The 26,689-nt window shown below is 39.8% G+C and overlaps 1 protein-coding gene across 1 annotated transcript; it reads right to left on the reverse strand.

Moving 5' to 3' along the window:
• Positions 1-4,639: 4,639 nt before the first annotated feature.
• On the reverse strand, positions 4,640-25,008 carry LOC113426461 (vomeronasal type-2 receptor 26-like). Its single transcript, XM_087947435.1, has 6 exons — positions 24,914-25,008; positions 23,956-24,241; positions 21,949-22,806; positions 15,083-15,310; positions 11,390-11,516; positions 4,640-5,535 (listed from the first exon to the last, which is right to left on the reverse strand). The coding sequence occupies exons 1-6, from the start codon at positions 25,006-25,008 to the stop codon at positions 4,640-4,642; spliced, it is 2,490 nt and encodes an 829-aa protein (XP_087803561.1).
• Between the last annotated feature and the right edge of the window lie 1,681 nt (positions 25,009-26,689).

Raw genomic sequence — 26,689 nt, forward strand, 5'->3', positions numbered from 1 at the left:
CTTCACATTATCTCTTATTGAATTCTTTGCTAAATAGCATAGCCTCATTTGAAAGACTACTCTGGTTTAGGTGGCCTTTATAGTCAAATAAACATTTTTAATTTTAAAAAGTGTTACTTCAAATCCAGATCAGAATGGTACACCTTTGTCTTTGATTACAATTTTGTTTTAATATCTCACTTGCCCAGGGACTTGTAAAAGAAACAGAAATAATTGGGAATAATTTGATAATTACCTAAAAGATAATTAGTTTTTTTATACTTACACGTTCTCTGAAATCTTACAGAAATGTTTATTGTATCTCTATCTCCAAGTCTAGCTGGGAATTGCACGCAGTTCAGTTTTGATTTTCAGTTTTGGTGCTTATTGTAGCTCTCTTGAGACATGGAGAGAACTAAGTTTGATGATAATTTAATAATGACAAGAAACATCATGTTTATATTTCTTACGATTAACACAGGTGGTTTTGCAAAGAGGTATCAAAGAAGAAAACATTTTATTAGCAAATGTCTTTGTGTGTGCGTGCGCATGGACTAAGGAAGAATAAGAATAAGAAGTTTATTCCCATGGAAAGTTACCAAAACAATGTATGCTAAATGAGAAGCTTGCTTTCATGTTACATATTTTGAATGGTACTAATGTTGTATCTGTGTCATTTTAGAGGGTGGATGTTTCAAACTCTGAAATACAACAAACATGGCAGAGGAAGCATAGCCAAATGATGAGGCAATTGGACAGCAAGATAAGCAATAGCTGTCTTCTATTTCATTCTTAGAAGTGAGGAAGTCCACCCTTGCTAGCAAAGCAGCCTCCCATTCAGCTTTTCTGAAAGTAAACAAGATCTCAATTATCTTCTCAGTTCTATCTAGCTGAGTTAAATTCAAAGAAAATAAAGAGAACTTTGACCAAATCCGTGAATGGGGATGAAAAGTTTATCTTTGGTCACCATCATCCTAAAATTTCTTCAGGATATAAAAAAAATCCTTCTCAATATGACTGTGAAGCTTCAGTTTCTTCCTTTGGTTCATGGCAACATTTTAGTTTTCAGTACGTTCTTTTCATTAGTAGATGACTCTTGCTTAGTTCAGGTCCAAATACAATGGTAAAGTAGACTTGAATAAAGAAAAACAAACACTGTGGAACAAAAACATGTCAAGGGTAACAAATTTGGCTATGTTGAAATTATCAGATAATTTCCTGGCTAAAAAGGCTGACAAGAAGTCAACAAGGGTCAATGAGACCACGAATCCCAAAACACAACGGAACATGGTCACAATCCTTCATTGTGTTGCACTACAATTCCCTGAAATATTGAATGTTTATACAAATGTGGAAATGATGGGACCATGATCACCTATGAGGCACAAATGGTGGCTTGAAAAGAGAGCAGTAAAATACAACAGACTTCACTTCCTCCCTTCATTTTTTTCATTTTAGACCCAGACTTGGTAGCCAACAATCTGGAGCAGGGCGGTCAAACTCCTGGCCCATGGGCCAGATGTGTCTTGTATTGGCTACGTCCATGCCCATTTAGTGAAGGGGAAAATAGTACCAATATGTCACATGATGCCACCATGACAACATGAGTGTGACACCCCTGATCTAGAGCAACAACAAAAGTAGGGCAGTATATCACCATAGAGAAGTTAATGTATTATGCGAAGAAAGAGAATGTGTCTATCTACAAATGAACCAGAAGCATATTGGAGCATTATGAAAATAACAAATTTCTAGGGGTGTCAATCATTTTGTAGAATCTACAGTTTTGAAATGGATTAATGATCAGCAGTGCAATATTGTAATGATTTCATTTAGAAAGAGATGTAGATTGACAGTGAACTAGAATTATGTTTATGGCATGTACAGTAGATAATGATTACCATTGCTATGCCATGATGATAGTTATAGCCATAATCTAGTATAGATAGAAGATAGATTGTGAAAAATGGGGCGTGGAATTCTTTTCAAAATCATGGCTTGAAGCCATCCCTGATGGAGGAATGTTGAGGACTATCAAGACCATTTTTGGATCTTGGATATTTCAATATCTCAAATGATAATTTAAAAGGAAGGCAAGGATGTTTGTCCAGTCCTCAATGGAACTGCATCTACATGAAGAGAAGTATGCAATGGAGTACTCCAAGGTTCTGTTTTAGGCCCAGTACTCTTCAACATCTTCATCAATGACTTGGACAAAGGGATAGATGGGGAACTCATCAAAATTCCATATGACACCAAGCTGGCAGGAATAGCCAACACTCCAGAAGATAGGCTTAAGACACAGAAGGATCTTGACAGACTTGAACATTGGGCGCTATCTAACAAAATGAAATTCAATGGTGAAAAAAGTAAGGTAACATTTAGGAAAAGTAAGGTTCTACATTTAAGAAAAACAAAATGCACAGGTACAGTGGTATGTGGTACCTTGCTCAACAGTAATAATTGTGAGAGGGATCCTAGTGGACAGCCATTTAAATATGAGCCAGCCTTGTGCTGTAGTTGCCAAAAAAGCCAATGGAGTTCTAGGCTTCATAAACAGAGGGATAGAATCAAGATCATGGAAAGTGTTAATACCACTTTATAATGCCTTGGTAAGGCCACACTTAAAATACTGCATTCAGTTTTGGTCACCACGATGTAAAAATACATTGAGATTCTAAAAAGAGTGCAGAGAAGAGCAACAGGAACTGGATATGTCTAGTCTAGTGAAGAGAAGGACTAGGAGAGACATGATAGCAATTTTCTAATATTTCAGGGGCTGCCACAAAGAAGAGGGAGTCAAGCTATTCTCCAAAGCACCTGAGGGCAGGACAAGAAGCAATGAGTGGAAACTAATCAAGGATAGGAGCAACTTAGAACTAAGGAGGAATTTACTGACAGTTAGAACAATTAATCAGAGGAATAACTTGCCTACAGAAGTTGTGAATGCTCCAACACTGGAAGTTTTTAAAAAGATATTGGATAACCATTTGTCTGAAGTGGTATAGGGTTTCCTGCCTAAGCATGGGATTGCACTAGAAGACCTCCAAGGTCTGTTCCAACTCTGTTATTCTAATCTATGTGTAAACTTAATAGGTTGTATACAATACAGACAATCATTTCCAAAGAATTAATTACTGAATTCTCAAAGTACTCAAAGAATTAAGTACTGAATTCTCAATTCTGGAGACTGAAACTACAATAAAGGAGAATAGTGTCTAATAGTGTTCTCTTTTCTATATGTACATACTTCACTGCAAATATTTGAGTTTTGCTCAATATCCTAAGAGCTGGCTTAATTGAAACAGACTCTTAGACATCCTGACTTCAAGATGCTTAAGAATCTGTTTCCATTAATCCAGCTCTTGGGATATTGGTAAGCAGCTTTACGACAGGCCAAAGACATATTACAAAGTTGATTTTCTCATTGTGATCTACAAATGTTCATGCTTTATAATAGGATAGGATGGGATGGGATGGGATGGGATGGGATGGAATGGAATGGAATGGAATGGAATGGAATGGAATGGAATGGAATGGAATGGAATAGAATAGAATAGAATAGAATAGAATAGAATAGAATAGAATAGAATAGAATAGAATAGAATAGAATAGAATAGAATTCTTTATTAGCCAAGTGTGATTGGACACACAAGGAATTTGTCTTTGGTGTATATGCTCTCAGTGTGCATAAAGAAAAAAATAAAGTACATTCATCAAGAATCATAAAATACAACACTTAGTGATAATCATAAGTTACTAATAAGCAATAAAAATATACCAGGAAACAAATAAAACAATATAAATTGTAAAGATACAAGCAACACAGTTATAGTCATAAGTGGGACTAGGAAGGATGACAAGAATAATAGTGATATTGTCTTAGTAAATAATTTGACAGTTTTTTGGGAATTAGTTGTAAGCATCCTTGTGTGTAATTGTTCTGGTGTGCAGTGCCCTAAAATTGGAATATAAATTAATTCTTCTGATACTTCTAAATTATTGCAGATATAGACAATATATTGATGCCTTCCAAAGATACTCTATCTATAATGGCACTAGAATTCTATCAGACTTTGAAAATGCTTTATTATATCTTCATTACATAGAATATTAAAAATCAATGTAAATATGTTTAAAGCAGTCATATTGCAACTAATTCTGAATTTTCAATCATAATTGGGACTGCAACTTCTATTCCTAAGTGAGGCAGTTGTTAAGTGAGTCACTCCCAATTTTACTCTCATTTTTCCATGGTCTTAAATGAATCACCCCAGTTGTTAAATGAAGCATAATGTTGTTAAATTAAGCCAGCTTCCCCCACAGACTATGTTTCTCAGAAACCACTTGAGAAGGTCTGGAATGCTGTAACAATTGTAAATTGTAGGATCACTTATAAGCCACTTTTTTCCAGCACTCTTTTAACCTTGAATGGTCACTAAACAAATGGTTCAAAGTCAAGGACTACCTGTATTCTACACAATAATAAATTCAGTACATCTGATCACATTGTAATAAAAGTACTTTGAAAAAAGTACTTTGTCTTAATGTGGTGCAATGTGCTGTGATGACAAGTCGGTGGACTTTGAGTTTTTTGACCTCATCTCATTCAAACAGAATTTGCGTTAGTTACTGGTAATAATTTTTCAGGATTTAAAAATTATCTCTTCATGAGCAAATGCTTACTGTTCTGTTCAGGTTTGAACAGAATGATAAAGCATTTGGGGGCAAAAATACAACCCAACAAGCCAGCACTGGAAGATAAGATGGAGAAAATCTCCACAGCCACCATATATTTTCCTTTGGTACTCAAGTAGCTTGGAACAAAAGATAACCAAACACTGCAGAAGACAAACATGCTGAAGGTGATGAATTTGGCTTCATTGAAACTGTCAGGTAATTTCCTGGCTAGAAAAGCTGCAGAGAAGCTGACAATGGCCAAGAAGCCCATAAAACCCAAGACACAGTAAAACATGGTCACTGATCCTTCATTGCATTCTAGTACGATTTCTTGAGACATTGAATGTTTCTCAGAATCTGGGTATGGTGGGAATGTCATCAGCCATGAAGCACAAATGATGGCTTGAACAAGAGTGCAGGAAAATACAATGGAGCTCACCATTTTTTTCCCCACCCACTTCCTCATTTTTGACCCAGGCTTGGTAGCCATGAATGCTAAGACAACCACAATAGTTTTGGCCAACAAACAGGAAACTGCCACTGAGAAGATAATACCAAAAGCTGGTTGTCGAAGAAGACATACAAATTTATTTGGTCTCCCAATGAATAACAAGACACAAAGGAAAGATAGTAGAAGAGAGATGAGGATAATGTAGGTGAGATTCCTGTTGTTGGCTTTGACAATGGGAGTGTCCCTGTGTTGAATGAAGATCCTGAGCACATAAGATGTGATGAAAGCAAAAGAAAGAGCACAAACAGCCAAACTTATTCCCAGAGCATCTTCATATGATAAGAATGTGATGACTTTTGGAATGCATGCATTTTTGTTGTGATTTGGGTATTGATCTTCTGGACATGGAGAACAGTCAGCTGTGTCTAAAAAGAACAATCAAAAATCAATTTATAATCTGTTCCACTAATCATTATATGTCCTGTATTGAGGGAACATGGTCATGATGTACTTTGTATTGTATTGACCTTGAACTTGAGAACAGTTATCTGTGCCTAAACTAACCACCCAAAATTTATTTATAGCCTATGACGCATTCACAGAATGGGACAAGGCACTCAAGCTGAGATGTGAAAATGAAAACGAGACCAAAGAAACAAATAAATGCCCCAAACAAAATATGCTGGAAATAACACGGGAGATTATCTCTCAGTTTCCCAATAAGCATAGCATCAATGGGAGGAATAAAAAGATAGCCATGCTAACTTATCCTTTGGTCCAAATTGTATGCAACCAGACACAAAGGTGTGTTTATGTGCAATTGGTAACATTGAAAAACTCTGATTTAAAGTTATTTTGGCCAGGGATGATTGAAAAGGACTATAATACTAAAAAGTTCTGATCCACTTTACAGTGATGTTCAAATACAAGTTTATCCACTTAATACCATAGGGACCTTGATTTGAACTGCCAGTTTACTGAAGTGCTTAAAGATGGATTGTGTAGAAGTGGGTAAAATGTGAATTCCAGTACTCCCTTTTGAGATGAAAAATAGTTGGGTGACTTGAGACCATTCACTGCCTGTCAGCCACAGAAAGAAGACACAGTCAAACCACTTCACAAATATTGCCAAAAATGTATGGAAATTACTCCTTTCTTGTCAGGGAAGAATCCAGCCACTGAAGATCTCAATAGGAAACTCAAAGCTCGGGTGAATTAATATGCAGTATTGTAAACGAACTGTTCACTGCCAGGAGTTTAAGTCTTTTGATCCTGACTTGCTCAATGTGGACTCAGCCTTCCACCCCTTTAAAGTGGATAAAATGAGGACCCAGAATGTTGGGGCAATATGACGACTCTATAAACCACAGGCAGTTAGGCTGTTTTGCTCCCCCCACTCATTCCTGATCCTGCCTTTCTGCAGGGATGGGATTCAAAATTTTAAAAAACTGGTTCTGTGGGCATGGCTTAGTTGGTGGGTGTGACTAATCAGGCAGGGTGCCAGAGCACCTTGAGAATTAAAATAGTTAAAATGCAATGATAACTATCAGCAGCCAACTTTTGCTCATAAAGTGAAACCCTTTACCATTTAAGTTTTCCAGAAAGAGCACACCCAGGAAAAGCAATTCTTAGATCCATTTGCACCACTTAAAGACACCAGCTGGTCTCACTCACCTCACAAGATATCCTAAGGAAATCATCCAGATTTAAGGAAAGGTCACATGCCCCCCACCCCCCCGGAAGGCAGTAAAAAATCAGTGCCAAGCTTGCATTCTGCCTTTTGGAAGTACACTCCAAAAGGACAGTGTCCGATACCACTAAAGCAGTGAAGGAAGGTTCCCTCCCCAGATAGAAAAAGAAACCATGAGGCAGGAAAAAATTTGAACACAATACAAATAATTAAATTACAACAGTAGGTGTTGCTTGTTAAACCAATTACCAGAACAAATAGACACAGGAACCAGCCAGATTTCTCAACCCAGTTTCTTTTCAGGAATAGAGCTTAATCTTTTTCCTTCCAAACAAAGCTGAATAGGGAAAATTCCCCACCAATATACACAGGATTAAACTTCACCAAGGACAGAATTAAACTTCCCCAAAAACCAGTTTTAGACCAAAACTCAGAAAGGGTATGTAAACTCATGTTTGAATATCAAGCTTTCTAGGAAGCCAAGAGGCCTTGTTGTATGTCACTCATATTGGTTCCTTGTCATTAAAAAGCTTCTTTGTGCATCTCTGCTTGCAGTGTAAAAAGCTTAAAACAACCCTTCCCCTTTAAGAAAATATCAAAAAAGAAAGAAAAAAACTCCTTCAGAGACAGTAAGTCTAGGCTTTCTGCCAAGAATGTAATAAGGGTGGAAAAAAAACCAAAAGGAAATTTATTCTAACTACTGGTTCTCCAAACTGCTTCGAAAGTTAATAAGGGGTTCTATAGAACTGGTCAGAACCGGTAGCTACCCCTGCCTTTCTGCCACCAAACAGGCAGTTAGGCTGCTTTCCTCCCCTCCCCCTATTCCTGATCCTGCCTTTCTGCCACCAAGATGGTGATGTGTTCACACGCAGTGGCCCCGAGCTTCTGGTATTAGTGTGTGGTGTTTGGAATGATATGTGTATCAATGTGTGTGCACAGTGTAGAGCAAGGAGGAAGTTTTTCCTACACACTCATAGAGCTGCTAAACATTGGGCTTGCAAGTCAATCTGGGATTACCAGAGATTTTCAGCAGTCCCACAACATACTGAATTGCATAGTGAGGCTTCCGGGATCTCCATGGATTGTCGTCGGGTCAGGGAGATGCTGATGAAAGCAAATGAAAACAAAAGTGCAGCTTAGAGCTGGTCTGTTGGCTCAGCTCCAAAAGCAGCCCCATAGGCTAGCACTGCCAAGTGTCTTTTTGAGCAATGCCAAATCCCTCATCCACACAATTGATGAATTAGAGCTGCAGATGGCAGCAAGCAGGCTTATCCGTAAAAGCTGTGTGATGATTGTAACAGAGACCTGGCTACATCCAGCTATTCCTGATGTGGCAGTGGAGTTGACAAGCTGAGTCATTTATTGCTCTAATAGAAATGGCAACTCCGGTAAGAGCAAGGGAGGAGGACTCTGTATCTATATACACAGTGACTGGTGAGTTAACAGCAAAGTAGTTTATATGTATTGCTCCCCAATGTGGAACTGATGACTGTCACATGTAGGCCATTTTATCTGCCTAAAGAAATCACTGTGATAATTATTATAGCTGTTTATATTCCACCTGATGCCAATGTCATCATGGTGCTTTCTAAGCTATATCACATCATCTCCAGGCAGCAGCAAACTCACCCAGAGGGTGCTCTTATCATGGCTGGGGACTTTAGTCAAGCTTATTTAAAGACAGTTCTCCCTACGTTTGTGCAGTACATGAAATTTTTCACCAGATGGAAGAACACTTTAGACCATGTATACTCTAACCTGAAACAGGCGTAGAGTAATTCCCCACCCCTACCTGGATACATCAAACCATCTTTCACTTCTGTCATGCCCAAAGTATGTCCCTCTCAGGAAAAGAACCTAGCCAGTCATGAAAATGGTTAAATGGTAATCTGGCCAGAGGGTGCTTTCAGTCAGTGCAGGATGGTTTTTGAAACCACTGAGTGGAGTGTATTTGAACAACAAGACCTGCATGAATACTTTGATGCCGTACTCTCTTACATCAAAGTGTGCACTGAGAGTGTAACAACAGATAAGTGGATCAGAGTCTATGGGAATTGTAAACCCTGGATGACTGCTGAGGTACGGACACTTCCGAGAGCCCGGGATTCTGCCTTTAAGGCAGGGGACAGGTCAGGGCAAACCTTAGTAAAAGCATTAAGACAGCAAAACAACAATACAAATATAAGCTGGAGAACCACCTAGCAGATAACAACCTGAAGCAAGTGTGGCAGGGACTGCAGCACCTAACTAACTATAAGGGCAACACGAGGAACATGGCCAATGCTGATGCCTCATTGGTAGAGGAGTTGAACATCTTCTTCACCCGTACGAGGTGAAAAGACCAGACCCTGTAGCTTCTGCCTGTAAGCCTTCTGATTTGCAGCCACTCACCCTATATGAACATCAAGTCAGAGTGCACTGAAGGCTGTGAATCCCAAGTGCACTGAAGGCTGTGAATCCCAGTAAAGCTGCAGGTCCAGGTGGGGTGCTGGGGATAATGGTAAAGACTTGTGCTGATCAATTAGCAGAGTTCCTGACAAAGATCTTTAACAGCTCCCTGCAAATGGCCTCTGTTCCATTATGCTTGAAAACAGCCACTATTGTCCCAGTCCCCAAGAGAACAGCAATTAACTGTCTAAATGACTACAGACCTATTGCGTTAATGTCAGTAGTGATGAAATGTTTGAAAGACTCGTTCTACAACACCTTAGGACATGCCTCTCACCAGACTTTGACAAACATCAGTTTGCCTATGAGGGAACAGGTCGACAGACGATGCCATAGCTACTGCCTTACATACTCTAGCGCAGTGATCCCCAACCTTTTTGACGCCGCGGCCCGGTACCGGCATCAGCTGGGCGCCGCGGCCCAGTACCGGCATCAACTGGGCGCCGCCATCTTTTTTTGATGAAAAAGTGGCTTTCTACCCGGAAAAGCTCACCGGAAGCACTGGCGCCGCCATCTTTTTTGATGAAAAAGTGCTTCCGGTGAGCTTTCTACCCGAAAAAGCTCACCGGAAGCACTTTTTTACCAAAAAAAGATGGCGGCGCCCAGCAACCAGCGGCCCGGTAAGACTTGTTCCGTGGACCGGTACCGGTCCGCGGACCGGCGGTTGGGGACCCCTGCTCTAGCGAGTTATCTGGAGAAACTCAGAAACTATGTCAGGATGTTTTCCATTGACTACAGCTCAACCTTCAATACAATTTTGCCAATAATCTTTATCAAAAAGCTAATTGACTTGGATTTTCCCTCTTCCGTCTGCGACTGGATCAAAGACTTTCTGAGGGACTGACCACAAACAGTGAGGGCTGGCTTTGTCACATCCACCTCCCTGAAGCTTAGCACTAGCTCCCCACAGGGCTGTGTGCTCAGTGTACACACATGACCATGCATTATCTGACCCATCCACTGTTATCATTAAGTTCACAGATGATACTACCATATTGGGTCTCATTACAAGTGGAGATGAAACAGCATATGGGGGGAGGTTCAAAAATTATCCCCATGGTGCCTAGAAAACAACATCTAAACATCAGCAAGACAAAGGAGATGGTGTTAGACTTCCATAAAAAGAGAGTAACCTGCCTCACTTTACATCGGGGGGGGGGGGCTGTGTGGTGAGAGTCTCCTCCTTTAAATTCCTGGGAGTCTACCTCAGCGAAGATCTTACCTGGACAACACAACCCAGATGGCCAGAAAGGCCCAACAGAGACTCCATTTCCTTAGGGTCTTGCAAAAGAATAAAGTGGAACAACAACTGATGACCTCCTTTTACCCATCCACAATAGAAAGCATCCTCATATATTGCATTATGGTGTGGTATGCTGGCTTGACAGCCGCAGACAGAAGACATTACAAAGGGTGGTGAGCACAGCATAAAACATTGTGGGCTGTTCCCTGATACCACTAGATGACATTGCTAGGGCTTGCTGCCTTAAAAGAGTGAGGAAAATTCTCAGGGATGACTCACATCCCGATCAGCACTTCTTCACTCTCCTACCATCAGGTAGGAGATATAGAAGCATAGCCAACCATGCTGAAGAACAGTTTCTACCCATGGGCTGTCAAACTTCTGAATGGAAAATAACACAGACTTGCAGGGCCAGTGCATTGTGCAACAAGGTCACATAGTGTAATAAGATTGGGACTGGATTAGGGATTTCTGTCCTCACTGTGAGTTGTGTTGTGGGGATGCATGAAGGGAGGCTCAGCCAATATCATTGTACACATGTTGAACTCTAACAATAAAGATGATGATGATGATGATGATGATGATGATGATGATAATGATGATAATGATAATAATAATTAGAGAATGCTGTGAGCACTATGAAGAGGTATATAAATGTAAGTGCTATTGCTATTGCTTTCTATTTTATTTCCTATTCTCTCCTTGTGTACTTCATAGTGAATTTCTGCATCTCCCTTGTGCATCTGAAGTGTATCTTTATCAATTTATACACTTTTTATTATGAATAATATCACAAGTGATAGGATTGCATACCTATCTTGATAACTGCTCAGAAGTTGATTCACTCCCATTACTTTGTTTTCTTTTAAAATAATCCTCTGTACATGATATCTCTTACCTCTTTCAGCTGAAATTTTCCCTTCTGGACATGGAAGACAATCATAACAACAAAATGGCTTCCCTTCCTTCTTGGTCTTCCTAAAGCCTCTCTGGCAATGATCATTACACAAAGAAATAGGGTATGCCTGTTCCCACAAAAATAAGAGTAATATATTAGCATACAGATGGATAGAAGGATAGACAGATTTGACATTTACTTCATGCTGGAAAATTAACATTTTAAAATGGATGAATGACAAATGCTTATTGGTTTAATAATCAAAGAGTTGCCAAATGGCTGTTAGAACCTACAATATTCTTGGAAAAAAATGTGAATAATAAATATCTTGGTCAAATATAGCTTTTGTCTTGAAGAAATGTCTCTCAATGTACTTTATAATTCATGAAACATATCATGCAACACCTCCACAAAAGAGTTATCACACAAAAATGTCCAGAACAGAGAAATTTATATTGCTAAGGAAAAATCCCAGATAAAATTCAAACTTTTACAAAAATGTCCAGATTCTGTTGAAGAGTTCCTAGGATTGGGCATTCCAACATTCAAAATTCAGTGTCTCATTATAGTATAAAGTATATAGTACAAAAATCCAACAAAGAAAGCACACTGCAGGTCCCATCTGTAGCCAAAGGAGTATGAAATGCTGTCAATTTCCCACTAAAGTTGTGCCTATTTATCTACTTGCATTGACATGTTTTCGAACTGCTAGGTGATCAGGAACTGGGGCAGGAATAAGTGCTCACCTTATTACTTGGGTCTCAAAGCCAGGCTATCAGCTGACAAGCTCCACATTTTAACCACTGAGCCATCAACCCCATTTTTTTTTTAAAACAAGTTTTATTAATTTTTAAAACACACAAATTATCATTATTCATTACATGTTTAAACCTTTTTCCATTGTAAATTTAACAAGTCAGATAAATTATGATTCTATTTTAAACCATTTCCATATAACATACCAAAACCTCTTATTCAATTTCTCTTGACTTCTCTTTACTCTTATTCAATATCATTATTATTACATCTGTTTCTTTCTGACTTAGTTACCATTATTCTCATTCTATATTTCTACAAGTTTTTACTAATTCTCCCCCCAAAAAAGACATATACACACAACACACAAAACGTAAAAAAAATCTTTTTGGAAAGTAACTTGGACCCAGGTGTCTCTCTCTTCATGGACTTCAATTATATTCATGCTCATCTTACATATCATTACTTATTTTATTTACCATTCTAAGCCTTCTATATTAACTTCTCCACATATTTCACACTTCTTAATTCTACCTTAATTAATCATCTTAGTTTGAATCATTATATTTGTATCTTTTGTCCATTTTTTATCATCCCTTTGTCTCATTCCTTATGAAAAAAAAGAAAATCAGTTTCTCCTGAAATCATTAATCAGAGTATGATGCCTTTCTATCTCCCCCCTAAGTTAATCAAATTAATCTTTAAAATAATATCTAATACCCGGTTTGTCGGCTTCACGAGCGGCAGGGATTTGCGAAGCTGCGCGATCCCTGCCGCCCTAGCCGTTTTTGGGGCTCCGACCCACACGGGTACGGAGCTAGGCTGCCCTGCAGGGGCAGCTGAAGGTAGGGGGATCCGGAGAAGGGACTGGGGGTGTTGCAGACCCCCTCCCTGGCCGGCAGAACCCCCTTTTCCCAGGACGATGCAGCGGCGGTCCGTAATGGCCGCCACAAAGAAGCAGGCAGCCGGGTAAGAATGCGCAGGAGGAAGTGGAGAAAGTGCTTGAGAGGAGAAAGTTTTTCTTGGCTCCTAGGACTCTAAGACATATTTAATAAAATTCCTGAAAAGTATGACTTTCTGAATAATACCTGCCAGAAGAGGAAAAAAGCGGCTGTTTGAAGGTGCTGAAAGGATAGCTTTCCCTCTTTTCCCTACGGAATAAATAACTGGATATTAAGAAACCTATTTTTTAGGTGGAAATTGGTTTTAAGCGATGAGTGGGAAGAGAGAGGATTAAAAGAAAATATTTGTATGCTAAGACTTTGTTGGAGCAGATGCCTTAAGGATTTGAAGACTAGAATATATTGTAATAAGATTTTAAACAGATTTGGACTTTCTTTCTCTTTGATTGATATTACCCCAGAAGGAGAAAGTGAGAACTCTGCCTTGGTTTGGACTGATTGATAACTTTGGGACTGTTTTATCTTTTTTATTTTCTTTTGAATATTCTGGTTGTTGTAAGAAAAAGAAGGAGAAAAGAAAAGAAAAGATTTATAATGGCTCTTTCTGTTGAGGAACTAAGAAAAGAATATGAACAAGCAAAAAAAATGGTAAAGATGGTGTGGAAGAAGCTTTCCTTTTCTTAGAAATGGCGCTTACTAATTATCAACAAACATTACAACAGATGAAGACAGCAGAGGAACAAGAAAGAAAGGAAGGAGCCATCTTTAATGAATCTCAGAATTTGATCCAGAAAGAAGGAAGAGAAAGAAGAGAAAAGAAGAGAAAAGAAGAAAACTAAAGGACTTAAGGACTTAAGATCTAAAAAACATTTAAGAAAGGGAAAAATAAAGTGCAAAACCAATATGATGATAGTAAACAAAAGGGAAAAGGAATACGACAGAGAAGGGAAGCCGGTAAGGCAGAGGCTAGAAGAAGGGGGTAGAAAGGTTTGTTGGGAGAAGAAAGAAAGGGAAAAGGTGGAGAAAAGCTACAATGTTTTGAAATTAAATGAAAAAAAAGGAATTTTTATGGATAATGGATAAAGTATAATTATTTTTTTTTAAAAAAAGATTTTGCAAGGTACATAAGATGAGATGGTAGTATTGCAATGGTTTAAGAGTTGACAAGAGATTAAAATGTTAAAATGTTTAAAAATGATTGGCTTTAAAACTTAATAATAGGAGAGGTTTAGAATATTGTTTTAATTAAAGAGTTTAATAAAATTATGGTATTGATGTTATTATAAAATTTTTATTATAGTATTTTTTTTTAATATTTGGATTTATTGTCTAATTATGCACTTAATTGTGTTGGATGTATTAGTTAGATAGAATGTACCATCAACCCCATTTTTATATTGTAGTTTTATCTAATTGTGCTATACCACCCAGAGTGAGTTCTGATCAACTATATGAAATGGATAAATTTGGTGTTTCAGGTAAGTGAAAATCTATAATAGACTTTTATATCCATCAACCCATATGCTGTAGATATCAATATCTGGCCATCATGGTTACGGCAATATAGGAGCTATAACTGCAGGCTAACACAATTGGAAGGTAACAAAGCATAGGAAAAAACAAGGACATAAAATCTTTATACTTTATTCCAAAATCATGGCCAGAATGCTCTTATATGATTTGCAGATTACAGTTCAGATCAGAAATTTTTATTTCATTAAAAACATGTGGGGTGTAATGATACATAGAAATGTATTGCACACACACACACATTCACAAAAGCAAGTTTATTTTAAAGTTGATAATAAGATTGACTGATTGATCAATAATTGAAATATTTCAGCAACAATCCAATCTAATTTAACAACATAAGAGTTAATCTCGTAAATATAACTGAAACAATCAATAACAAATCTTTCATGCAGAATTAAACATAAGAGGTGATTATGCTAAGAAATAATTTTTAACAAAGGCTGGGGATTTTGATTTGTTTTGCTTTAAATTTGCTGAAATGGCATATGACCCTGTCTCTTACCTGATTAAATGTTTCTGGCCATGTGATGAACTCCAGATGGATATTGAAGATTTTGTCCAGAGGAGCAAAATGATCTATTCTTCCCACTTTTACCTTAGAAAATGACCTGTTTGGAAAAGTGATCCAATTTATAATATCAAGTCCTCCAATAAATTCTCCATATCTATCAAAAGATATCTTTTCTCCCACATTATTGTTGAAGGAGACACTTCTCAGAAAAGGGCAAAGCTAGATTGGAGAGAAATAGAAATATCATAAAGGGAAGGTAAATTTATTACATTTTTACTAAATCTCAAGTTGATATGTAGGAACTGAAAAGCATGTTACATCCTTTTGCTATCGCTTAAACAGTAACTACACAATTCACATTTCAGTTGGGATGAGTTGTGGTTCTTCAGATATGAGAGGATGAGAACATGCATTTTTCCATAGATGGAAATTGAATTCTCATTGCTCTTTCAATGAAGCTTTTTTTCGGTCTTTGGACAATTTTCACTCCTTGTTCAGGACATCTGTGTGCTGAAGAGAAGAGAAGAGACCTTGGAGGTCTTCTAGTCCAGCCCCCTGCTCAAGCAGAAGAACCTATACCATTTCAGATAAGTGACAGTCTAGTCCAGTGTTGGTGAACCTTTTTGGCACCGAGTACTGAAATGGGAGAGCGCTCAGGGGGGGCACTGCAAAATCGGGGAGTACCAGAAACTGGAAAAGCAGCTCCATGGCGTGCACCTGTGGGACCACCAGAAGCCAGAAGAGCAGTTCTTCCTGGTTTTCCAGTTCTGGCGCACATGTACATGTGAAGACCAGTGAAGACATGTACATGTGAAGACCAGTGCACATGCATGCACCAGAAATTTGAAACTCATATGATCTTTTGGTTTCGGCTCCCTCATGCACATGAAGACCAGCTGGCTGGTGTGCATGTGCACACCAGAACCCAGAAGAGCAATAGGGAACAGCTGGTATGCCCAGAGAGATGGCTCTGTGTGCCACTTCTGGCATGTGTGCCATAGATTTGCCATCATGGGTCTAGTCTCTTCTTAAAAACCTCCAATGATGGAGCACCTGTGATTTCTGAAGGCAAGCTTTCTACTGGCCAATTGTCCTCATTGTTAGAAAGTTTTTCCTTAATTCCGGGTTGCTTTCTTTTTGATTAGTTTCCAATCAACTTTTCTTGTCCTGCCCTCTGGTGCTTTGTAGAATAATTTGACCACCCTCTTCTTTGTGGAAGACCCAAAAATACTGGAATATTGCTATCATGTCACCCCTAATTCTTATTTTCTTTAGACTAGCCAAACCCAAATCCTATAGCCACTTTTCTTATATTTTAGTCTTCAGGACTTTGATCATCTTAGCTGCTCTTCTCTGAACTTTTTTCAAAATCTAAACATCTTTTTTGTAGTATGGTGACAAAAATTGGTTGCAGTATTCCAGGTTTGGTCTTACTAGGGTTTTATAAAGCAGTATTTCATGTGTTCTTGATTTGTAGATCTGTTTATACAACCCAGGACTATATTTGCTTTTTTGGTGGCAGCTGCCACTGTCTCATATTCAAGTGATCATCCATTAGGACTCCAAGGTCCCTCTCACAGTTACTGTTTTTCAGCCAGGTCTCACCTAATCTGTACTTATACCTTTGATTTTTCCTGCCTTACTTTAAAACTTTAAACTTTACTTTTCTCCACATTAAAATTCATTTTGTTGGTTAGAGCCCATTATTCAAGTTTGTCAAATTCTTTTTGGATCCTGGACTTGGCTTCAGGGATTTTGGGTATGCCTATCAGTTTAGTGCCCTCCACTCTTTTTTTTTTTTTTTTGCTCAGAAAAAAAGTGTGCTTGTAAGGAATGTCTTGTGAATCATTGATTGTAGGAATCCTGGGAAAACATCCATAGCAATCTTTTACTGGCTGTGCTATTCAATCTAATGGAATGAGAAGATTGCACCAAAATGTTTATGTTGTTTGTAAGGACACTTATTGCCCTTATTTGTTTCGCAGCTGATGGCACATGGCATATCTTTTTCATCTTGGATTGTTCTTTAGTTCTCCTTCAGGTATTATATATCTATTCTCCAGATGCATGGTTCATTTAAGTGTGTCATTTTATGCATGTGTGGAGAATTATAAAACATTTGGCAAATTATTTAATTGGCATGTCAAATTGAACATACCAGGATGGGGACTATAAAATAAACTCTATTCTGCACAGAAGAAAACCTCAGAGAAGTCTCTCAATCCTGATGCGTCTCCTAATGTCCACTGGTGGGTTTTATGTAGAATTCATCTTATATTACAGCATGTTTAAAGTCATAGGATCACAAGGTTCTTGGATATAGTCAAATTCTTTGTATATATGAGCATATTTAGGCTTGTTTGTTTGGGTATGCATATAATAATTTATTCTATCTTTTAGGCTTGTATTGTGAATATTGAGTGTCTTTTGCAGATTGAATTTAAATAAAAAGACTAAGTAGATTTTGTTCTGGAGAATTTTTCAAGATTTAAGTCAAAAGTTATAAACATAATATTATATGTTGTTCTGATGTTTTCTGCTGTAGATTCAGGGGTGGGATTCAAATTTCTTAACTGGTTCTGAGTGTGGCCTAATTTGTGGGTGTGGCTTGGTGGTCATATGACTGGCTGGGCATGGCTTGCTGACTGGGCATGGCTTGTATGTAAATATTATAAATTCTTCTTCTTCTTCTTTTTCTTCAGCGTTTGTCTCGCGCTCTGGCGAGGTCCGCTAATGTCCTTGAGTACTGCTTCCACGCCTCTCTGTCTGCCACGTATGTCAGGTCTGCCTTCGCGATCTCTAGATCGGCCTTGATCGTGTCCATCCAGCGTTGCTTAGGTCTACCACGCGGTCTCGCTCCTCCGACAATCACCTTCATCGCAGATTTGATGATGGATTCTTCCTTGGCGCGACTCACATGGCCGAACCATCGTAGTCGGGACTGCCTCATGACCGTGGGGATGGGCACGACGTTGAACCGTCTGCGCACTTCTTCATTCCTGACGCGATCGAGTAGGGTGAGGCCTACCGACCATCGGAGCATTCGCATCTCCATTGTCTGGAGTCTGCTTTCGACTTCTTTGGTCGTCGGCCAGCACTCTGCGCCGTATATGGCCATGGGGCGCACCACTGAGTTATAGATTTTCGCCTTCAGGCGCATCGGCATCTTCTTGTCACAGAGGACGCCCGTGACGGACTTCCATTTGCCCCACGCTGCATTGAGGCTGCCACCTCAGTTTGTAGTAGGCCTTCTTCCCAAGAGTAGTTCCCAGGTACTTGAAGGTGGAGGCGCGCGGTAGCTCCTGCCCGTTCACGTGGATGGAGCCTGTCGTTTCGTTGTCAGTGGTCAGGTATTCGGACTTCTTTAGGTTCAACCGGAGCCCGAACTGCTCGAGGCGGTCATGCCACTGTTGGACTAGGTGCTCGAGTTCAGCCTTGCGCAGGTTGGCCAGGAACACATCATCGGCGTAGAGCAGCGTCCATGGGGCGGGCGTGTGCAGGTCGTGTGTAATTGTGTCCATCACCAGAATGAACAGCAGTGGTGAGAGAGCAGAGCCCTGGTGTACGCCGACGGTGATATTGAACTCCTCTGATATCCCAGCTGCTGCTTTTACACGGCTTTTGTGACATCTGTATAGGAGTTGGACCCATTGTACGAGTAGCTCGGGCACGCCGTGATCTCGCAGTGCGTACCAGATGAGATCGTGCGGGACTCGGTCGAAGGCCTTTTCCAAGTCCAAGAAGGCGGTGTGGAGTGGGATTTTCTTCTCTCTGTGAGCCTCCATCAGCATCCGCACACCGAAGATGGCATCGGTGGTGCCGCAGTTCTTGATGAATCCGGCCTGGTTGACGCTGATGTCGACGATGTCCCGAATGCGCTTATCGAGGACGCGTTCGAAGATCTTCATAGTGTGTGACAGTAACCTGACCGGTCTGTAGTTGGAGCAGTCCGCTGGGCTGCCCTTTCCCTTCCAGATCGGAACAGTGGTGCTGCGGTACCAGTCGTGTGGCACTATTCCCGTGGAGACGATGTTGTTGAACAGCTCGCACAGCCACAATGCCGAGCCCGGTAGTGCCTTTTTCCAGAAGTCGGCAGGGATGTCGTCTGGTCCTGTTGCCTTACCGTTTTCATGGCCTTGATGGCGTCGGTGACCTCGCTGGCGTGAATGCCTGAGACTGGGCCTTCGACGGGGTCACCTCGCGGGGTTCGTGGGTGTGGGAACTCCTCGGTGGAGATCTTCTCGAAGTATTGCCGCCACCTCTCGGCAGCGTCTCTGGGGTTGACGATCAAATTTCCCCCTTTCGTCGTTGATCCCATGAAACTGGTCAATGTCCAGGGTCTTCCTGTGTCTGCTTTTGGCTAGGCGGTAGATCTCATTCTCGCCTTCTCGCGTGTTCAGCTTCTCGTAGATGTCGTCGTAGTGGGAGCTTCTGGCTGTCGCTACTGCTTTCTTGGCTGCCTTTTTGGCCGCCTTGTACTCGCAGAGCTTCTCGCTGGTCTTGTCCTGAAGAAAGGCCTTGTAGAGCCGTTTCTTCAGGTGCACGGCATCTTGTACTTCCGGTGTCCAGAGCCATGTATCTCGTTCGATGCGTCTCCGTCCTGGCTTGGTACAACCAAGCTGTTGGCAGCCGGCAGTGTGAACAGTGCTCTTCAGCATGGACCACGCTTCCTGTGGCCCGTCGACCATCTGCAGGAACTGCTCCGGTTTGATGAGGGGTCCTGCCATCTTCTTCTGGTTCCACCACTTGATTCGTGGCTGGTCTGCATTCTTTTTGTCAATCTTGGTCTTGGGCTTGCTGATCCTGATCTTCGCCATCAGCGGCCTGTGCTGACTGCTCGATTCGTACGGGTACACCTTGGCGTTGAGCACGTTTTTAGCGGCTCTTCGTCATACGATGATGTAGTCGATCTGTGTGTGGTGGTTCCCATTTCTGCTATGGTAGGTGAGGAGTTGGGGTTCTTGTCTAATGAAGCAGGTGTTCGTGATGGTCATATCATGGGATTCGGCAAAGTCCAGGATCCTCTGGCCATTCTCATTCATATCGCCTGTGCCGTGCCCACCGTGGCACTGGTGTCCGTTTTTGTCCCGCCCTACATGACCATTCAGGTCACCAGAGATGATGATGTCGTTTTCATATGGGATCTGCCTGAGTTGGATGTCGAGCAGTTCCCAGAAGGTATCCTTCTCCTCCTCGTGACATCCGGTCTGAGGGGCGTAGGCGGACAAGATGTGTAGGCGCTGCCTCTCGGTTGCTACGACGATTATCATCAGTCGTTCTGTGAGGCGCTTAACTTCTGCAACGGAGCTTTGCCAGCTGGGACTGACAACCACAGCTACACCGCCGCGGTTTTCCTTACAGCTGGTGTATATGATCTTATAGCCGTCTATAGTCGTAGCCTTGTTGCCCTTCCAGCGAGTTTCCTGGAGGCAGCAGATGTCCAGCTTCCTCTCCCGCATGGCCCTGACGATCTCGGTCGAGCGTCCAGTCAGCGAATCCACGTTGCAGGTGGCCACCTTGAGCGTCTGGCAATCCTCTGTTCCCCGCTTGCGATTTTTCACACGGATCGGGTAGTCTCCGTGCGCGTCAGACCCGGACGCGGCCATCATAGCTTTCTCACACGGTGCAAGTGCGCCGTGCTTTCCGCGTGGACCATTTCGTTGATTTTTGACGCAGGCCAATGGTCTCCTGCGCCCGTCGGTTCCCGAACGCGGTAGCATTGGGCGTGTGTTCAGTAGTGGACGTTTCCACCATGTTGACGCGGCATTTGAGTACTCCAGCCGGCCTGTCGCATGGGCCTGTCGTCGGAGGGTCTGCTCTCAGTTACGGTCAGCGTTTAACGGCTTCGCGCATCCAGGGGACACCACTTGGAGGTGGCAGACCGCTCGTCCCCCATGTAAATATTATAAATATTTATGTATATATTGAATTTATTATAAAAAAGAGCAACTTTTATCCAAAATCAGGCAAAGCAGGTAGGAAGATTGAGTTGCTCACAGAATCACAGATTCATTCAGAGATCTATCTTTCTGAAATCAGCTACCTGAGTCTGTCACATAAAATTTGCTTGCAAGCAAACTCATAAAATTTGCTAACAAGCAAACTCACCAAATTAACTCACAACACACTATGTAAGTATTGATTTTTTTTTTTATATATAAAAAGAGCAACTTTTACCCAAAATCAGGCAAAGCAGGCAGGCAGTTTGAGTTGCTCACAGAATCACAGATTTACTTAGTGTTCTATCTATCTGCCATTGGCTACCTGAGACTACATTGAAAAATAGAAGCTGCAGTCCTAATGAAGGTTCAGCTCTGCTTTTAGATTAGCTAAAAAGCCAGAAATGCCACAATTTCCTGCTTTCTAGCTAATCTAAATCTCCTGGAACAGCAGAAGAGCTGATAGTCAGGGGGAAAAAAAGGAAAAATAGCAATTTAGCAGGCAAGTTTGATGGTACGCATGCCAGGAAAGGAGTGAGTGGGCAGGGTGGGGCAGGGCCAGCCATTTTCCAGTTCTCCAGCAGGTAGAATCCCACCTCTGGTGAGAGTGCATTTTGTGCATGTGTGGAGACCATTTCTAAAAAACCTCAGTTGTGCTGCCCAAAAAGCTGACAAGCACTGCACATGGGTATGCATTTCAAACTCCTCTTCTTTCCTGCTTTTTCAACCTCAGCTGTGCTGCGCAGCACAGCTGAGGTTGAAATAGCAGGAAATAAAGAACAGCCAAGAGCCCAGGCGAGCATGGAGGGCAAACAGAGCAGTACACACTGAACCGGTTCGGTGTCTACTGCTCTTCAGAGCTACCAGTTCTATAGAACCAGGCTGAACCAGTAGCATCCCACCTCTGTGTAGACTTACCTGCCATGATTGTAGGTCCTGAAACTTCTGCTTCTCCAAATTCATCCAATTTCTTTGCTTGTATTTAGAAGAATGCATTGACTGCAGAGCATGTGCCACGGCATAGACAGCATTGTACACATTGTAACTATGGCCACTCATGTTAAGTTCAAAAGCAGAAGCAGGGAGGGCCTGCCATCTCTCTTCTCCAGTACAGATGTTCTCAGGTCTTTTAATTCTTTTTTTAGTGTTGGGAAATGAGCATTCAAACACCTGCTCCCAAAAATCTCTGATAAAGCCGTCATGTGGTTCTGTTGTTGGATTTCTGCTCTGAAGAAATTCCTGGAATCCAAACACTTCCTTTGAATTAGAGGAAAGGGACAAAGCACCATGGATGAAACATATATCCCAGTTTTTGTTCAAGGACACTGATGTAAAATCCATTTGTGCTGGCATAACCCAGATTTTTTCTCTCAATCCTAAATCTTCTACTTCTGAAAAACGAAGAAGTGTTCTTAAAATTAACATGGTCCGAAGTTCACCAAAAATAATTATCACACTGCTTGTGCTTTTCATGAGAATTTCATATATTTCAAATCCTTTATCCATCACATCCATAAAATCACTGTAAAATGCTACATTTGGGAACCATTCCATAAAATCAAAGCAGATTCCATGCTGAGAGAACTTGGGGACTACATCCCGTACAAACTTCTCTCCTGCTTCATCTTTCACAGAAAGAAGTCCAATCCATGTCCACCTGAAATGTAAAAGTAACAGAAGGATTCCTTGATGTTGTAAGACCTCATTGGGAAACATCTGTTGTAAAAATACATCTTGGGTTTCTTTATTCATTACTGGAGCAGGGCCATATGTGAGCTAGAAAATTTTATAAAAGAAACCAAACAAAACCAAAGTTGTGTTAAATGTCTCCTTTTCTTGGCTGAATGAAAGTATATTTTCTGAATTTATTGCTGCTTTCTAAGTATCAATGAAGTTTAAAGCCAGGTTTGAACACAGAGCTGGTATGAATGTGATACAGTGCATAAATTTTGAGCAGGTGTCTTCAACATCCCATAGGAGCTAAATAAGGGTCACCCAGACAGCAATCAACTGGACAATTGGTACCTAGATGTTTGACATATATTCTAAGTTAGAGGCACATTCTTGATATTTTCCACTAGCATTTCCACTACTGTTCAATTATCCCCACTCTTCAATATCCTCAGACTCTGTTCTGTTAAGACCTTCAGATTTGGAAACAATACCTACAACTTAAAGTGGAAGAACAACTAACTAATATAATATAAGCTTCCAGAGGACACCCAAATGGGATCATTATATCAGACATGCAAAGTATGGAATAAGGGAGCTACCCATCCTTTTATGGTCCCCAGAAGTCCTCTGTGAAGCTAAGAATAATGGTTTGGAGACACTTTTTGCAAAATGTGCATAGGGAGATTAAGGATGAAAAATCACCAATTCTGCAAATGGCTAAGGTCATGTCACTCCAAAGAACTCCTTAATCACCTTTCCCAAGGGAGGGGACTCTCTGTCATACCTAGGCAGACACAGTTATTGAGTTAGGATGTGTAGTTTACCATGATTCATATTAATAAAATAACATGTAGTATCTATTTCACTAAATGAATGACGTTTAATTTTTAAAAAGAAAGTGAAGATACTCTACACATATTTAAAAAGTAATTATTTGGAATGTATACTTCTTCCTTCAAACAGATACTTTGCAAATACTGTGCCTTCAGCAGTTTCCACAGGAGCTTTAAGAACCTGGAGAAAGATGCAGCTGTTTTAATGATTCATAAAGAGAGATTTTGTCCATTTTATTATACATCATGAATCATTTCTTTTAAATAATTCATTAAATCCCTCAAGCCTAACCTCATACTGAAATATTTCCCTTGGTATTTGAATTAACCTTTTCCTATGTCCCAAAAACACTGCTTCTAAAGAATTGCAACTAGTTATAATGGGAACTGAGAGAAATTTATGTGATCTTGGGAATACCTGTGGAATTTTGTAGATAGACAGAAGGTTCAACATGTGAAGACAGATGTCAGGTCCTCCAATTACTGCAATGGGAATGTTCCCCAAGTCACACTTATAGTTTGGGATGAATTTGCTGTGCATGGAAAGAAGTCTCATCGAGGCAAGGAAGGTCCAACTTGGACTAAAATTGCTATTATAGATATGAAACCCAAGGGTGACATTAGCCAAGAGTTGGAGATTTTCACTGATCTGCTTTGCAGCAAAAACCAGGGCCAGAATATATTGGTAACTCTGAAATACAACCCTGTCATGAAAATTAAATCCTTTGTTAAAGACTGAAACACGTGTTACATTTCAGTTCAATTACATTGCATTACTTAATAAAGTAAAATACACATATAATTTCACTTCTCACTGAAAAATAAAATGGAAAAATAAAAATTATAGATTTGTATTCCTGAACAAACAGTATTTCTCATTTGAAAATTCTTTTAGGATACAGATGGTTTCATGTTCCCTAAATAAACCTCAAGCAATGGTTTTCAATCAACAGAGATGCTTGAGGTACTTTGAACTCAGTGAAAAAATTGACCTTTGGCTATGAATTTTTAGATTTCAGTGAGAACTAAGCCCAATTAACTAAATATTAAGCCATATAAAACTATTCCAGGAAGTTTTGCTTAGGAACAGCACCTAAGAATTGTTAGAAATAGATCTTGCTTTTATTCATTCATGGATTATTGTGGCATTAGCATAACTCTTAGAATATTGACTTTTGGTATAGAGTCATACTTGAATAATCATAGAAATTGAATAACAAAATAAAGAATGATATAGAGATAAAATATCCTTTTTATGATTCTGAAGACAGTATCTGTGAATACAGTATAATGTGTTCTAGCAGCTCAAAGTCCTTTATGTCATGTGAATTAATGGTGGTGTAGAAAAAATATGTGTGAAGAAATGAACAACTTACATCACTTCATCTTGAAGTTCGCTGGAAGGGTGACGATCAAAGAGAATTGGACTGGAAAAAGTATAGACATGAGAAATAATGCTTGCAATGGTCATATCTCCGGATTGAGAGTACTTGTGAAGAATAGGAAGAGGATCAAAAACTTTACAATTAGTATCTGGAATCTTGTGTGCTGTATGAGGCATTACTATTAGTACCAACACCAAGAAAACAACTATAGCTGATACCTCAATAATTAATCAACTTCTTTGTCTGTTTACTTATTTTCATTCATCAGAATATTGAATTGCAATTTTACAAGACCTTGCCTAAAAATCGTAGAAGTTTCCTGTGAAATCAGAAGATCCAGTTGTATGGATAAATAATTAAGGGGAAAAAAATTCCTTCATTCAGAGTGTTAGCATGTATGGATGCAATATCCTCCTAATGTCATTCAACTCTTTTAGGGAAGGTTTTCATTGTCCATTTATCAGTGATCAACTGACAAATAATTTGGATTGCCTTTGGGAATGGTAATCAAACTTTACAACATGTGTTTATGGTCCTCTGGGATTTGGAACAGGTACATAGATAATTATAGTTAATTTTATAATTACAGATGAGATAACTATATGTCCAACTTTGTCAACTTTAATAAAATATTCAGTACAATTGTCACAAAAACTCCTCAGATCAATAAGTAGTGATGCACATCAATCTAATATTTTAAAAAAATCTTTAAAAAGTTAAACATGAATATCAAGTTAACTATTTGAGACATCTTGAGAAATTTTAGAACTTGTGAACCAAACAGTATGAGATGGAAAATTAGAAAACATATTCACAAATCTTTAGTTTGTAGTAGATTATGTGGGAAATATGAGATACTAATGACATTTCAGTTCTCTCAGCAGTATTTGACAGATATGAATTAGCATTTTATGTATATTTTTCTAGCTACATATTCTGGTTTGCTCCTAAAACACACACACACCAGTTTTGGAAAACAGAACGTATAGAATGCTATATATTTAATCAGTTCTACCTAACAAAAATTCTCCTAAAAGAAACATTTCCAAACTACTCAATGCAAGAAGCCTTGCAAATAAAATGCATGAATTCTTCATCTTACTAAGCACAGCCACATTCAACATTATATTTGTCTGTGAGAAGTGGTTGAATGCATCTTTCCCAGACTCCATTACCACTGTAAGAGAATATCAAGTTTATCGGTCTGATCGTGAAATCTGTAGAGAAAGTGGAGTTGCTATATTCTATAAAAAGCCTCTAAATCTAAAAAAGATTCAAATGATACAAGAGCTTACTCTTCCTGGAACCATCGTCTGTAATCTGTCCTTAAATACCTCAATCCGCTTCTTACTTTGCTATCAAGCCCCTGATTATGATATAACTCATGCAAACAAGCTAACTTCATTACTGATATGGACTGCCTCTTGCCCACACCCTCTTATTTTCCTTGGTGACCTCAACTTACCTCTTATAAATTGGACACTAAATGAATGTACATCTGAACCCATTCATTCAACCCTATACAATGCCGTTATCATGCTGGGACTAGATCATTTAGTATATAACAACACCAGATTAAACAACTGCCTCAACCTCATCTTCTGCAACAGCTCAAACTCAATTTATGGCCTACAAATACAGGAACCATTTTCAAACAGTGACCATGGCATGATTGACTTTGTCTAAATTTACACCCACTAAAAGAGGATCATAATGATGGATCTCCAAAATACAATTTAAAAAAAGCCAATTATGAACTCATAGCTG

This window comes from Notechis scutatus, chromosome Z (assembly GCF_049901735.1).
Source record: "Notechis scutatus isolate UNSWTSFEM ecotype Mainland chromosome Z, rNotScu1.2, whole genome shotgun sequence".
Lineage (NCBI taxonomy): Eukaryota > Metazoa > Chordata > Lepidosauria > Squamata > Elapidae > Notechis > Notechis scutatus.